The following is a 14,837-nucleotide window of genomic DNA, read 5'->3' as shown; positions in this document are numbered from 1 at the left end:
AATTTAAGAATTCATACAATATACTTCACAACCTTGATTTCTTTCTCACTGTACATCTCTCTCGAATATCTCCCTCTCCCAAATCTCTCTCTTTCTCTCTAAAATCGTATTATAGTTGTTTTCTCTCCATCTTCTTCATATTTTCTCTTTCATTCTATCCTCTTTAACTCCATCTGTCTTTCTTTCTGTTCACATTGCCTGTATATATCACTTTGTTCTCTCTCTATCCCTCAATGCTTCCATGCTTCTCAGCATTTTCCGCATTCCATCTCACTATTGTAATAGACTCCAAAATGAGGGATATTAGCGATAAGCCCTTCAGGTTTGTCAGACCTGCTTATCGTCTGAGAATTCGTCCTTCTGAGGTGATCTTTTTTTGAAGTCCTCCACATCACGCACACCCACTCCCCTGAGTGCCTCCAAAATCAATTTCGAGGCGTGGAGCCAAAGTGGAAAGGGAAAGACAGTTGCTTTTCAGACCTGCTGGTTAGCTGCCTCCCCCTCTCTATCTCCCTCTCTCTCTCTCCCTCCCTTTCACAGGCTTTATGACCAGAGCGTAGGAGGCCTCCTGATCTTGTGGAGGCTTGCCGCAGAGAGATGGTTCGCTGCGCGAATCAAGTAGCAACGGCTTCCTGTTCACGCTTGTTTGGCTGGTTCACTGGTTCGATATGTTTGTGTGAGGATGGGGACTAATGTGCGTAAGCAAAGGTTCATCAAGGATGAGGGGTCTTAGTCTGACTTAGGTGGGCAGGACCTTGCAGTGAAAGACCTAACCTTACTTAGTCCCCGAAGACGGCAGCTTTTTGTTGTCTGAGTAAATGTAATGCATGTAAATGTGAGAAAACATGAGATATGTCACTATAATGGAGATGGTCATCTAGAATGTCTGTACCATTGTTGATGATGATTGTACATTTTTATGACGATAATGACGATGATGATTGATGATGACAAAAATGGTGTTGAAGATGATGAAAATGATGTCCATTTTGACGTTTGAGTTTGAGTTTATTTTATTTTTACAGGGACAGTGCACATTAATCAACGTTTCAGTAAAAGTGCCGGTTTTAGCCAGCCGGCTAATTTTCAACCGCAGTCCCTGGGCAGGTTATTAAAAACAATTACAATATAGACAATCATTGAACAGTGAGCACACGCAGAGTAACATAGGACAAGCAAGACATAGCATACAGACAGAGCAACATAGGACAAGCAAGATGTAGCATACAGACAGAGCAACATAGAACAAAAAGCAACAAGACCAAATCCATAAAAACAACAAAGTGTTTCCACACCTCACAAGCTACAGACAACAGACAACATGGAAAGTGGCAATACACAGCTAGGGATTATGTTCACAAGTCTGATTGACCTTTAGCCATGTCTTCATGCATTTTGTGAAAGTGTGATATGTGGTGCAGTTATGTGTGTCTGATGCCAGTGTATTCCAGACATGGGAAGCTCTCACAGAGAAAGCAGATTTACTAAAGGTGCTTTTCCTTAAGGGAACTATACAGTCACCTCTCATGGCAGACCTTGTGGATCTGCTGCCATATGTTTGGGTTTTCTGTTTTACAAAAATACTGAGTGGAGGGGGAGCTAGGCCATTTAGGATCTTGAATACAAGACATGCGTCGGTGTATTGCACAAGATTTTCCCAACTCAGGAGCTCATGCTTTCTGAGGATGTAACAGTGATGATGGCTATTGGGCTTTCTATCGAGCACTTTGAGAGCCTGTTTGTAGACAGACTGAATAGGTTTTAATGTTGTATAGCAAGCTTGGGTCCAACTAGTCAAGCAGTATGTTAAGTGGGGGAGTATCATCGATTTGAAATACAGTTTTGCTACCTCTGTGGTCAAACAATTTCGTATAAATCGGAAATTAGCTAGGTTGAATTTGGTTATTTGAATTACCTTTTTCACATGCTTTTTAAAGAGAGGTTGGAATCAAGTATGATTCCAAGGTACTTAAAATCAGATACCACCTGGAGCTTCTCCCCTGACACATAGACATCTGGCTCAGTAGCATCTGTTGCCCTCTTTGTGAAGAACATGCAAACTGTTTTTTTCACATTGAGATGCAAACACGAGTCACTGAGCCACTTTGTAACCTGGACCATTACAGTAGTGAGTTCTTGTGCAGCTTGTTGTTTGCTCTTTGCATGCACATATATCACTGTATCATCTGCATACATTTTAACTTCAGACCCAGTGCAGACGGAAGGCAGATCATTAATGTACAGGCTGAACAGGAGGGGCCCCAGTATTGACCCTTGGGGCACGCCCACATCATAGCTAAGAGTGGGCGACAGCTCATTGCTCACTCTGACACACTGAGTTCTGCCTTCAAGGTATGATTTCATCCATCTCAAGGCATCGGGGGAAAAGTTGAACTTGGACAATTTTGTGATGAGAATCTCATGGTTAACAGTATCGAAAGCCTTCCTTAGGTCCAGAAACACAGCCCCAACAATGCCCCCTTTGTCCATCTTGGACTTCACATTTTCCAGAAGAAAGCAGTTGGCCGTTTCTGTGGAGTGTTTCGCTCTGAAGCCAAACTGCATGGAGTGTAATGTGAAGGGGCTGTTGTTGAGGTGGGAAATCAGTTGTTCTGCTACACACTTTTCAACAACCTTCGACACTACAAGTAGTATACTAATGGGCCTGTAGTTACTCACATCAGCAGGGTCGCCCGATTTAAAGATGGCCGTTATTATGGCTGACTTCCATACCCTTGGAAACACCCCCAGACCAATAGATGTGTTGGTGACCTTAGTAATGGGGCCAATGAGTGACTCTTTGTAGTTTTTAAGAAAGGTAGAGTCCAGCCCAAACACATCTTTGGATTTAGAGTTCTTTAGTGAGCTAATCACCTTGTTCACCTTTGACTCAGAAACCTCCCTTATGATGAAGACAGGTTGAGCGTCATTTACTAGCACTGAGCCCAATAAACCAGTGGAGGGGTTCTGTGTCAGTACCTTGACAGAGTCAATAAAGTAGGAATTGAAGGCTATTGCTATTTCAACTGCATCCTGTGTTAGATTGTTATTCACCATGATTTCTAGTCTTTTTGCGGTGTTACTATGGTCTTTCCCTGTTAACTTTTTTAGATTCTCCCAGATCAATTTAGAATGTCCCTTTGCCTCACCAATTATGTTAATAAAAAAGTTTGCCTTGGCCTGTCTGATTTCTTTCATCACCTTATTTCACTACATGGTAAACCTACGTCTGTCATGCTCTAATTTGGATTTTAGGGCTGTTTTTAGAGCATAATCTCGTTCTTTCATCAATTTCCAAATTTCTCCATTTAGCCAAGGAAGACTGCTCTTTTGGCCAGGTTTGGATTTGATTTTCTTTAGGAAACCATTTATTGTAGCCTGGATTGTGGATAGAAAAACCTCACTATCAGCTTCCACGTCTGTATAGGACAAGAGATCATTCCAGTTAATTCCATTAATTGCTTTTTCAAAATAGTTTAATTCACTCTTAGGTATTCTTAGTTGATCCGGGTTTCTAACAGTAGAGAGCTTAAACCTGCTCTTAGACAACTTTCTGGCTATAAGTGTCAAATTATGATCAGATAGCCCAGTAACCATATTGAATGATTTAGTCACTCTCTCTGGTTTATTACTGAACACCAAATCAATCTGTGTTTTAGAGCAACAAGTCACCCTGGTTGGCCCTTTAACGAGCTGTGTAAGGTCAAAGGTATTAGTGATCCGTTTGAGGGTTTTCCTACAAGACTTGTCTTCATAATTAATATTAAAATCTCCCATTAAGATGACCTCCTTCCCAAAATCACATTCCCTAAGCATGTTATTAAACTGATCAAAAAAAACACTTTTGGTGGAAGGTGGTCTATACATTCCAATAAGGGTAAAGGACATTTGGGGAGACAGTGTAACGTTCAGGCCAATACATTCTAGTTCATTATCACATGACCACTCAATTTGTTTACATCGGATATGTTCTTTAATGTAAATCATCAGACCCCCTCCTCTTCCTTCAATCCTGTCTCTCCTGAAAACATTGTAGCCAGGCACAATCAAAGCAGCACATGGAGAGTTTGTATGGAGCTATGTCTCTGAGAGGCAGAGGAAGTCAAGGTTGGAGTCTGTGAGTAGATGTTGAATTTGATCACTTTTTGGAATGACACTACGAATGTTCAAGTGCCCTCCTAGTAGTCCCTTGGGCTTAGCCCGTGGGTCCCAGATGACTCAAGAGTGATTGACACATTGAAAAAAGTTAAATTTTCTGTGTTTTCTGACAGCTGGGTTTAGGCCGTTTTGTTTCGTTTTGATTAGGGGCATTTCGGTAGCGGAATTAACAATCCCTCCCGCTTGCACTGGATGTGGGGAACTACTTAAAACAGCTTGCGTACCAGAAGCAAAGTCAGGGATCGCATATAGCGGCTTGGGTATGTTTGAAGAGTCGAAATCTATCCTGGAACCGGGTGAATCGAGAGAAACCATGGGACGATAGCACTCACCCACTTCCACAGCAGCGATGATCTGTGGACGAGGCCATCCCCTGCTTTCCACTCCGGTGAGTATCGCTGGCTCGGTGATGTTAGGCCCAGGATTAAGTTGCACATCCCCGGAGAGCAGCAGGGTAGTGAACAGGTAGTTTAACAGTTTCCGATAAATGTTGGACTTGTGTTTGTCACGCCTAAGCGGTTCAGTGGAATAGGGAGCGAGGTAGACTTGGCCATTATTCAGAACATTATGGTATGCTGTGTATAGTCCGCTCCGGTGGATCGGTGAACCAATGTGTTTGGTGTAGATATTCTCCGGCAGTAGATGATGGCAATGAAAAAAACAATGATGATGACATAATGACAGCGACAATGATCAGAATAGGGATAATGAAGATCAAAACAGAGGAAATAGGGGAACACACTCACTCTGGACGCCATGTGACTTGACGTCTCTCCAGTCCTGCGAGCCCACTTCTTTGTAGTTGACCAGGTAGTGGCCAATGGGTACACCGCCATGTGAGTCGGGTTTCATGAATGTCACCGTGGCGATGCGCTGTGACACGGCCGACAAGCGCACCGAGTACGGGTTCGAGGGCACGTCTACAAAAAAGCAGAGAAATAGGTGTCACACTCATAACCGTCCCCCATTGAAACAACACACATCCAAACATCAGTTCCGGTAACCCTTCAGAAACATTACATTGTTTGGAAACATAACATTGTTGGTGTGTCTTTATTGGCAAATCAAAACTCTCACAAGTGATACAAAGATGTCGCTATGGCAACTCAGCCTTATTGGGTTTTACAATGCAGAATGCTTTGTGTTTACCCACATACAGTGTTCAGGCGTAGTTTAAAAAAAAGCCAAGGCCATTATATTTATCAGCGGTTGACTCAATACCGTTATCACACAAACACTTCCCTTTTATCTGGTGGAGCCACGGGGCTTTGAGCAAATCAAAAGAAACCGTTGCTGTCCTAAAGAGCCTCTCTTTTATAAGACCAGGAATACATTAAGGAGAGAGAGGCCTTTCAGCACGGTTGTGGGGCTACACACAATCGGGCACACACATGCACACACGTACATACACAAGCATAAGCACACACACGTACACACTGATATGCAGCCTGCACACACACACACACACACACACACACACACACACACACACACACACACACACACACACACACACACACACACACACACACACACACACACACACACACACACACACACACACACACACACACACACACACACACTCAAAGGGAAACCATCAATCATATGGATAAAAACAAAGTTTGAGCTAGGAATGTCTATGTACAAAGCCTGATTCAACAATTGATTCTGAAAACCCAGCACATACCTTCTAAATAAGTCATACACGTTGCAAAAGTTGCATAGTTACAATGTGTATCTAGCGACAAGTTATTATTTACACACAAACTGTATTTCTTTCAATCTCTGTTGCTATATGACACAAAGTTAGAGTGGGAAGGGAGACAAATTGAACTATCTTTGCTAACACTGTGGGTATAGGCAGTTCAAGCCTTCAGAGTCAATCCTTAACAGTCTTATATACACTGCATTTTTAACTTGGCACAACCCCATGATATCTTGAGTAATACATCAAAGACCATATTCACGATGCATCTCAGAGTAGGAGTACTGATCTGATTTTGCCTTTTAAGTCATAATGAATAAGAGGGTTGACCTGATCCTACAGTAGTTCATCACTCCTACTCTGAGAGGCTTTGTGAATTCAGGCCCAAAATGTATTAACATCAGGGATAATGCATGACTTTTCAACTATGATCTGACATTTACTTGCATCAATAACATTCATAATATCATTCAAGTTACATAAGGAGTTGCATAAGTGGGTTAGTGCTGCGACACGGTTTCTATAGAAATGAACTGATCATGAATCAAGTGTTAGCATTTAGCGGGGTAGTTGGCTTACAGGGTTGGCTCACAGTCTTCTATCTAGAGTTATTACACTAGAGTTTCCTCTCTCTTTAATGATCAGACTTTGAAGCCGAATCAAACTGATGTGTGTGTGTGTGAAGGACCCATTGTTTCATTTCATGGATCTCCAAACCTCTGTTTTAGTCTTATGGTTTGTTATTCACAATGTGGCGACACTCCATTCATTGCGATAGAGGGAAAGAGATCTGAATCTTAATTGAGCGAAGACTTGTTTACTTTCCTTTAGTGATGATGTCTGTGTGTCTGTGACAGAGAGAGAGTTTTTAAAGGTGTCTCTGTGTGTTTGAAATGTGTGTTCCGACATGTGTGTGCGCATGTATGCGAAAAATGCATACGTATATGGGTATGTGTGTGGAAGAATATCTCTTAAAACTACATTGTAAGTACTTTTTCTCAGAATTCTACTTCTAAGAGGCCCTGTGTTTGAAGTAATTGGATCTGCACTAAAGTGAATTGGACTGTGTTATTTTATATTAGCCTGCTCTATGCACCATAAATTAGGGGGTACTTTAGTAAATAGAGGGAACTACGTTAAATCAGCGAGCACTATTTGAGATTAGGTTAGGCTAAATAGAGGTTGGGGGGTGGTTGTGGGGGGGGTTAGGGGATTTACTGACATGGAAATGGCAAATAAGTAGGTTATCAACAACAAAATAGAGCGAGAGGGGTGCAAAACAGTTGGAAGACACTATCTGGGAAAGCATAAATGCACACACGTACATATAGTACACACAGCAATGCACGTACACACTGATATGCAGCATACACACAAACACACTAGTATAAATGCACACACGCACGCACACACACACACAATGCCATGCGCACGCTCACACACACAAACACACACACACACACAAAGGGAAGTTTGAGCTATGAAGGTCTGTGCACAAAGCCAGAATCAACAATTGATTCTCAAACCTTCCAAATAAGTTGTACAAGTCGCTAAAGTTGAATAGTTAGAATGTTTATTATCTAAACATAAACCATACTTAGGCGGTACTTTGGTAAATAGGGGGAGCTACAGTAGGTTAAATCAGTGAGAACCATTTGAGATTAGGTTAGGCTAAATAGAGGTTGGGGGGTGGTCGGAGGTGGTTATGGGATTTACTGCCATGGTAACAGCAAACAAGGAGGTTATCAACAACAAAAGAGTGAGAGAGGGGTGCAAAACAGTTGGAAGATACTATCTGAAGTGGCGCTTTGTTGCTTTGGTCAGCAGTAGATATTTCATTGAGTGATTGGAGCGATGATACACAGTTGGAACTATTTGATTGATGGATGAACTTTGATATGTTGAGGTGCATGGTTTACCCAATTCCATATGTATGATATCAAGGGAAAGACCAATGTGCTATAAAGAGGGAGGATTGGTTACTTTATGAGGCCAGCACTTACCTGCCTGGGCCAGGATGAACTCTTGGTATTTCACTCCGATGTTGTTCCGGGCCGTGCAGTTGTAGCGTCCGAAATCCCTGTCGGACACTGGGGTGACCTAGGGACAAACATTTGAGTGAGCACAGAGACCAGAGCTAAGTCAATACAATGACACTGGCATTACACTAAGTGAAGACATTTGGTAATACTATTTTAGCCATTATAAAGAATTGTTTCTTTCATTCAGCCCTTATTTTACCAGATAAGTTGGCAATGACCTAGGGAAAAGATGCAGAGGAGAGGAAAGGAGTTGAATAGACCACTTGGAAGCTGGGGATGATTTTTATTTCTGAAGTTAGATTGTTACCGGTGGGTGCCCTGTTGCTTCCTATACCCACCTCTAGCAGGGACTTGCCGTCGGTCGTGTGGATGCGTGTGTTGGCAGTGCCCTCAGCTGAGATGGTGAGGCGTCCTCTCCTCCACAGCATGGTGGCGGGCGGGTTGGACTTGACGTCACAGCTGATGTTTATCGGGTTGCCCTCCCACGAGTAAAAGATGGTTTGGTTGGTCTGGAATTTGGGCATGTCTATCCAAGACACAACATGATTGGTCGGTTAGCTTCCAAGTCATGCTTAACCAGGCAAATAAAAAACAGCCATAAAATCTGAGATGAAAAATACAAAAGATGGGTTGTTGGGCGAGTGAAAAGGGAGAGTGTCTCATGAATGCCTCAATACACTCTCGCTAAAGTTAAAAGGAAGCTTAAACTTAATTGAGGACACCTCATGCTGGGCGAGAGATCTCCATTACGATACTCTTTCCGAGTGTGCGTGTGTGTCGTGTGTGTGTGTGAATCTGTGGTGCTGAGCTGGATGGGCGCTAATGAACAATCCCCCCACTGCATTGGGGGGCCGCTTGCCATCACTGCTCGATGCTGCATTCACCCAGTAGTCAGTAGAGTGGCATTATGGTCTTTTTTATGCTTGCTCGCAGTATTCCATTAGGGAGATTGATGCCTGGTGCTTTGTCACGAAGGATGATGTGCCTCTACCTCTTCTTGTCCCGCCACAGACTTAATAAATTAGTTAATTAGCTCTGCGGTGACAGTTGGCTTAGCTCCCGCCGCTGCTACGCTCAGTCACACACCTCTTGGGCCCATTTTGTCCATCTACTTTCTGACTGTCGTGTTGAGGGAGGGCTTGATGGGTCACTGCTCTGAGGGTGTGGCATTGCCAAGGGTGGCGTGGGAAAAGTGAGGGCAGTGTTGTCATGCATGCTCACCTCAAAGGGTGCCACTTATAGCACGTTTGTTAGAAAAGACAGACACCTGGGTCTATATAGTTCCTTATTGCAATTGCACCTCTACTTTGGCAGTTATTACATGTGTGTTTCATGCCATTAGCCTTTCACGCGAGTTCCAAATATCTCAAATGGTTGCTCCAACGTGAGTTTTTTTATGCGTGTGATGTCAGAATGCACTCACTGTTCCAAAATGTGATTGTTATGCAACAAGACAGTTAACATACACTGCCCTCAAACCAAGGCACGCTGCCTGCTAATTATCTATAGGCTGTTTCAACTTTTACATTTTTTATTATTTTCTAACAAGTTTTATTTTCTAACAACAGTTTGAATGGAGGTGTATTCCGCCTCCTCATTACTTCACATAAGAAGTGGCCCATTTCACTGTTGGTGACAATTTATGTTTGAGACTGAGCCGAACAAACTTCTCTCTTCAACGAGAGCCCAAGCACTTCCCCAGTTTTTCCCCAGATCAAGTATGAAGACATTGTGCATCTCTAGGCAGAACAGGTCTTGCACAAACTTTTCCCCTGGCACAGTTTCTGGCTGGCGCCCGTATTGCCTTCATTGTTGTTTATTCACAGATAATAACTTTTAACATGTGTGCGTTCCTATCAAAGTAAGTGCCTTATTTTCTGTATAGTGTGTTGTCGTTCCTACTGTAGCATACTGTATTTATGTATGTAATGTATTTACTGTTATATTCACGTTTTGAAGTGTTAGTGACAAATCATGCATTCCAACTCTTGCATAGATTGTAATGTACACATATGATGTGTACTGACTATGATGAGCTAATGCTAAGCTATTTGCCAGCTATGTGTGGCGCCATGTTTGTTGATATCATACAATGCATTCTGGTTGTCACGTAAGGGTCTGTCAGACCAAAGATGTTATAAAAACAAATGAGGTGAAGGCATAGTTCACACGACTGACTTATGGTGCTTTCAAGATTACTGGGAACTGGAAAAAATACGAGATAAATCATGACATCAGTGATTTTCAGGTCAGAAAGTTGGAGCTTTAGAAAGAGGCACAATTTCCCAAGTTGGACGACCGTTCAAAACTAGTTTTCCCAAGTCAGAGATCGTTTTTTTCAGACTTCCCAGTTGTCTTGAACGCAATGAAATCGGAAGTCGGAGATTTCTGAGTTCCCAGTTGTTTTGAATGCGGCATCAGATTGTAACTACGGTACCTCAGGGTTGCCAGCTCAGACCCACTTTCAAGGGGTTTTATTTTTATTTAGCGTATAAACTTCTGTGTTTGCTCCCCACTTATTGATAAATCCCCCATTATAGTAGTATTTCCTGCGTCATATCTCCACACAATACCTTCCCCCATTTCTACCGACCATGGACTTGAAAAACCCTCTAAAATGGTTTCATCCCTGTCTAGCTTTTGCACTACGGCTAGGCTAGGCAGTAGGCTTGTATTTGGGGTGATCATCTGTGTCCTTTGTGATTTGTCAAGAACGGTAAGCGACTTGTCAAGTCATGTGCTTATATTTTTTTCAGGCAATGGGCACAGCCATCTTTGACTTTGACTATGTTTGTTTGTGTCTTATAGTGAATGGCATTCTGGGATTATGGAGTTTTCGCTTGTCAGACATAAACAAACATGGCTGCCATCATAAAGTATTTAGCTGCTGTTAGCTTAGCTGACACACAGCTATTTTCTAAACAGTATTATATTTCTCCCTTGTGCTCACCAGAGATGTGGTACATTGTAAAGAAATCTAGCTTTTAGGTCACTAACTTGTGTTTTGTTTTTTTGGCAGCGCAACCTGTTATTTAGACTGGTTTATGGAATGAGTTTGGCTGTGGATGTGTCCCGTGTGATGTTACGATGATGAAGATCACATTTATCTTTTACAATAAAATGTGAAATTGAGAAATAAAGGGGATAGATAAATGATGCAGCAGGATATCCTCCTACTACTTAGCCTATCTGGGGGGCAGGCAACTCTGTTGTGATTAATCTAGCACAAGCATAGCATCAAAACCACACACACAAATCTGCTGACTTGTAATATGCCAATGTTGAACACTGTTTCTGTTCCCGCAAAAGGGAAACAGAAACAGTGTTCAACAATGGCATATTACAAGTCAGCAGATTTGTGTGTGTGGTTTTGATGCTTTGTTGTGTAAACAAGTTGTATTGGTTTTAGATGTAATAATGAAGAAACTTTTTTATTAAATTCCATTGTCCTCCAATAGAGAATCTTATCTCTACTTCAGTTTGAGCCTCAATACTGTGCAGGTGTGCAAACCTGTGTGTGCATACTGTATCTGAGTAGGCATGTATGCTTTTGTTCTCAAAATGTACTTACACTCTATATCGAGGAACATGCTCTTTTGGTGGCCCCCGATCCTGCTGAGGGCCTCACAGTCAAAACGGCCTAAGTCAGTTAGCTTCACCCCACTGATGGTCAACATGGACTTGCCATGGCGGCCCCGCACGTCCACACGCCCATCCTGGCTCTGTGCAGGCACACATGCATGCGCACACACACACACACGCACACACACACAAACACACACACACGCAGACACACACACGAATGATCATGAATGTATTGTATACTGTACATCTCATGTGAAGAATTTGCTTTATCCCCTCCATCCACACACATACACTTTTTTTCTGTTGACCTTTACTCCAAAACAACCTCACACAACTTCAACACTGTTAACCTCTATGGGCTAGGTGGGACGCTTGAAAAAAAGGCTTTACAACGAAAGCAAAACATTAGATTATGTCAGCAGAGTACCAAGCCAGAAATAATCAGACACCCATTTTTCAAGCCAGCATATAATGTCACCAAAACCCAGAAGACAGCTAAATGCAGCACTCACCTTTGATGATCTTCATCAGATGACAACCCTAGGACATTATGTTATACAATACATGCATGTTTTGTTCAATCAAGTTCATATTTATATCAAAAACCAGCTTTTTACATTAGCATGTGACGTTCAGAACTAGCATACCCCCCGCAAACTTCCGGGGAATTCGCTAACATTTTACTTAATTACTCACGATAAACGTTCACAAAAAGCATAACAATTATTTTAAGAATTATAGATACAGACCTCCTCTATGCACTCGATATGTCCGATTTTAAAATAGCTTTTTGGTGAAAGCACATTTTGCAATATTCTAAGTACATAGCCCAGGCATCACGGGCTCGCTATTTAGACACCCGGCAAGTTTAGAACTCACCATAATCATATTTACTATTATAAAAGTTTGATTACCTTTTGTTGTCTTCGTCAGAATGCACACCCAGGACTGCTACTTCAATAACAAATGTTGGTTTGGTCCAAAATAATCCATCGTTATATCCGAATAGCGGCGTTTTTGTTCGTATGCGTTCCAGACACTATCCGAAATAGTAAAGAAGTGTCGCGCGCATGGCGCAATTCGTGACAATAAAATTCTAAATATTCCATTACCGTACTTTGAAGCATGTCAACCGCTGTTTAAAATCAATTTTTACGACATTTTTCTCGTAGAAAAGCGATAATATTCCGACAGGGAATCTCCTTTTCGGCAAACAGAGGAAAAAATCCCAAAGGCGGGGGCGGTCGGGGTCATGCGCATAAGCCAGTGTCCCTTGATCGGCCACTTGAGAAAGGCGATAATGTGTTTCAGCCTGGGGCTGGAATGACGACATTCTGTTTTTTCCCGGGCTCTGAGCGCCTATGGACGACGTGGGAAGTGTCACGTTAGAGCAGAGATTCTTAGTAAATGATAGAGATGGAAAAGAAGTTCAAGAAATGGTCAGACAGGCCACTTCCTGTAAAGGAATCTCTCAGGTTTTGACCTGCCATTTGAGTTCTGTTATACTCACAGACACCATTCAAACAGTTTTAGAAAATTTAGGGTGTTTTCTATCCATATGTAATAAGTATATGCATATTCTAGTTACTGGGTAGGAGTGGTAACCAGATTAAATCGGGTATGTTTTTTATCCAGCCGTGTCAATACTGCCCCCTAGCCCTAACAGGTTAAACCCCCTTGACACTCAGTCAAACCAAGTATCTGATATAAAATCAGTTTTACGCCTCTGGCTAGGATTAATGTGATTGACTATCAATTGATTTGCAATAATTAGATAGAGAACTGTGAAGACAGATGGTCTCAATTTGAAGCCAAGGGTCAATTAGATTGGGAGCAGCAATCATTCCTTGTAATCATCAATGATACTTAACAAAGACAAACTGGCTCAACGTGATCATCACTTAGAAAGTGATACTTTGAGAGTTTGCACTTTTGGGACTACTCCATTGGTGATTTTAATATTTAAAAGAAAACAATTACTATTTGAACACAGGTCTGCTAGCTGTGCGGACTCCCTAAGCAGATAGTGACTGCCATTGATTAATCAAGAGCTAGGGTTAGAAACCAGCAGGACTGGGCCCAACATTCGTAACCACTGGAGTTCCCATGCCAATTTGGCCAATAGATATCTCTCCACCCTCTGGGACCCATCTCTGTGTCATTTTCCTCCCTTCTCCTTTAGTCTTGAGCCTTGGTGTCTCCTGGGAGCTTGCTCCTGCAGTGTGCAGATGTGGCAGACTCACACAGACTCCAACTGACACCAACACCCACTCTATAGATCTCCCTAAACAATCGATGCATATCCAGCTCCAGCTGTTAATGCCCATTATAATGCCTCAGTCATATTAGCCCTGACTGTGAAGTCTCTTGCAGTCATTTCAGCTCACACAGTCTCTCGCTACTGCCAGGTTAAAGAGGCCTCCCTTTAAGGAGTGATAAAGGGTATAATACAGTTGGTTTGATCTCGGGTGAATCGTCACTTGTGTAGATAAAAGTTGGTTTGATCCTGGTTTTACCTTGAATGTGATTATTGTTTATAAAATTGTGGTTGCTATGAAAGTGGTGCTTTCAGTAGCATGGTCACAGTGTGCTACTGCACATATACAGCAGGTGCCCTCCACATTCCATTTGAACAATTCAGGAGTTGAACTGGACATTGCATTTGGAGTGAATAGAAACACTGTCAAATAAATTGGGGGGGGGCAGAAAGCAAATCTGCCAGAGGAAGAGAATGCTGACTGGGCTTTACGCATTCTCTCTCTCTTGCTCTCTCTCCTGGATGTGGGTTATTTATTCCCAGGTTCCGCTGGCTGAGGAAGGGATGCTCTCTCTAGGGAGAAGGAGGGAGGAAAGAGAGGAGGGAGAGAGAGAGGGAGGGAGGGACTGAGACACTAGCCTGTTTGATATGCAGTGCAGAGGAGCTGACATGGACAGGAGACACTGCAGGAGCACACACTCAGACACAGACAGACAGAAGGAAGGAGAAAGAGAGAGAGAATGAGACAGCAATCACACAAAGCAAGAGGAAAAAGGGAGAGATAGGTAGAGAGAGGTAAAGGTAGGTGGAAGATGAAAGATGGAGAGCAGAGCAGATCAGTGGAAGCCCTCTCCATCTGATGTGAGGAAACTGGACATGCCCTGCTACACCCTGCAATGATCACACATGATCTTAAATAAGATATCTCCAAAGCTGAACTCCAAGTAACCCCATGCAAAGTTCTCCAATGGTATTAGTGCTGGCTCTGGATCAGTTTAAAACAAGATGCATCATCTTTCCTTATCCTCTTTCTTCAGTTAAGATACAGTGGCTGTGGCTGTTGACCTTGGGAGTGTCGTCTTGCTGT

The 14,837-nt window shown here is 42.5% G+C and overlaps 1 protein-coding gene across 4 annotated transcripts in view; it reads right to left on the bottom strand.

Annotated features, from left to right (window-relative positions):
- Positions 1-14,837, bottom strand: part of LOC106574338 (neural cell adhesion molecule 2) — a 491,639-nt gene that overhangs the window by 61,490 nt on the left and 415,312 nt on the right. For all 4 annotated transcript variants that reach the window (XM_014150199.2, XM_014150197.2, XM_045697543.1 and 1 more), the window contains exons 9-12: positions 11,480-11,630; positions 8,247-8,434; positions 7,870-7,966; positions 4,905-5,078 (exon numbers count right to left, since the gene is read on the bottom strand). In XM_014150199.2, coding sequence (XP_014005674.1) covers positions 4,905-5,078; positions 7,870-7,966; positions 8,247-8,434; positions 11,480-11,630 — 610 coding nt within the window. The remainder of the gene's footprint in view (positions 1-4,904; positions 5,079-7,869; positions 7,967-8,246; positions 8,435-11,479; positions 11,631-14,837) is intronic.

This window comes from Salmo salar, chromosome ssa16 (genome assembly GCF_905237065.1).
Source record: "Salmo salar chromosome ssa16, Ssal_v3.1, whole genome shotgun sequence".
Classification (NCBI taxonomy): domain Eukaryota; kingdom Metazoa; phylum Chordata; class Actinopteri; order Salmoniformes; family Salmonidae; genus Salmo; species Salmo salar.
This window is presented reverse-complemented; position numbering and strand designations above follow the sequence as displayed.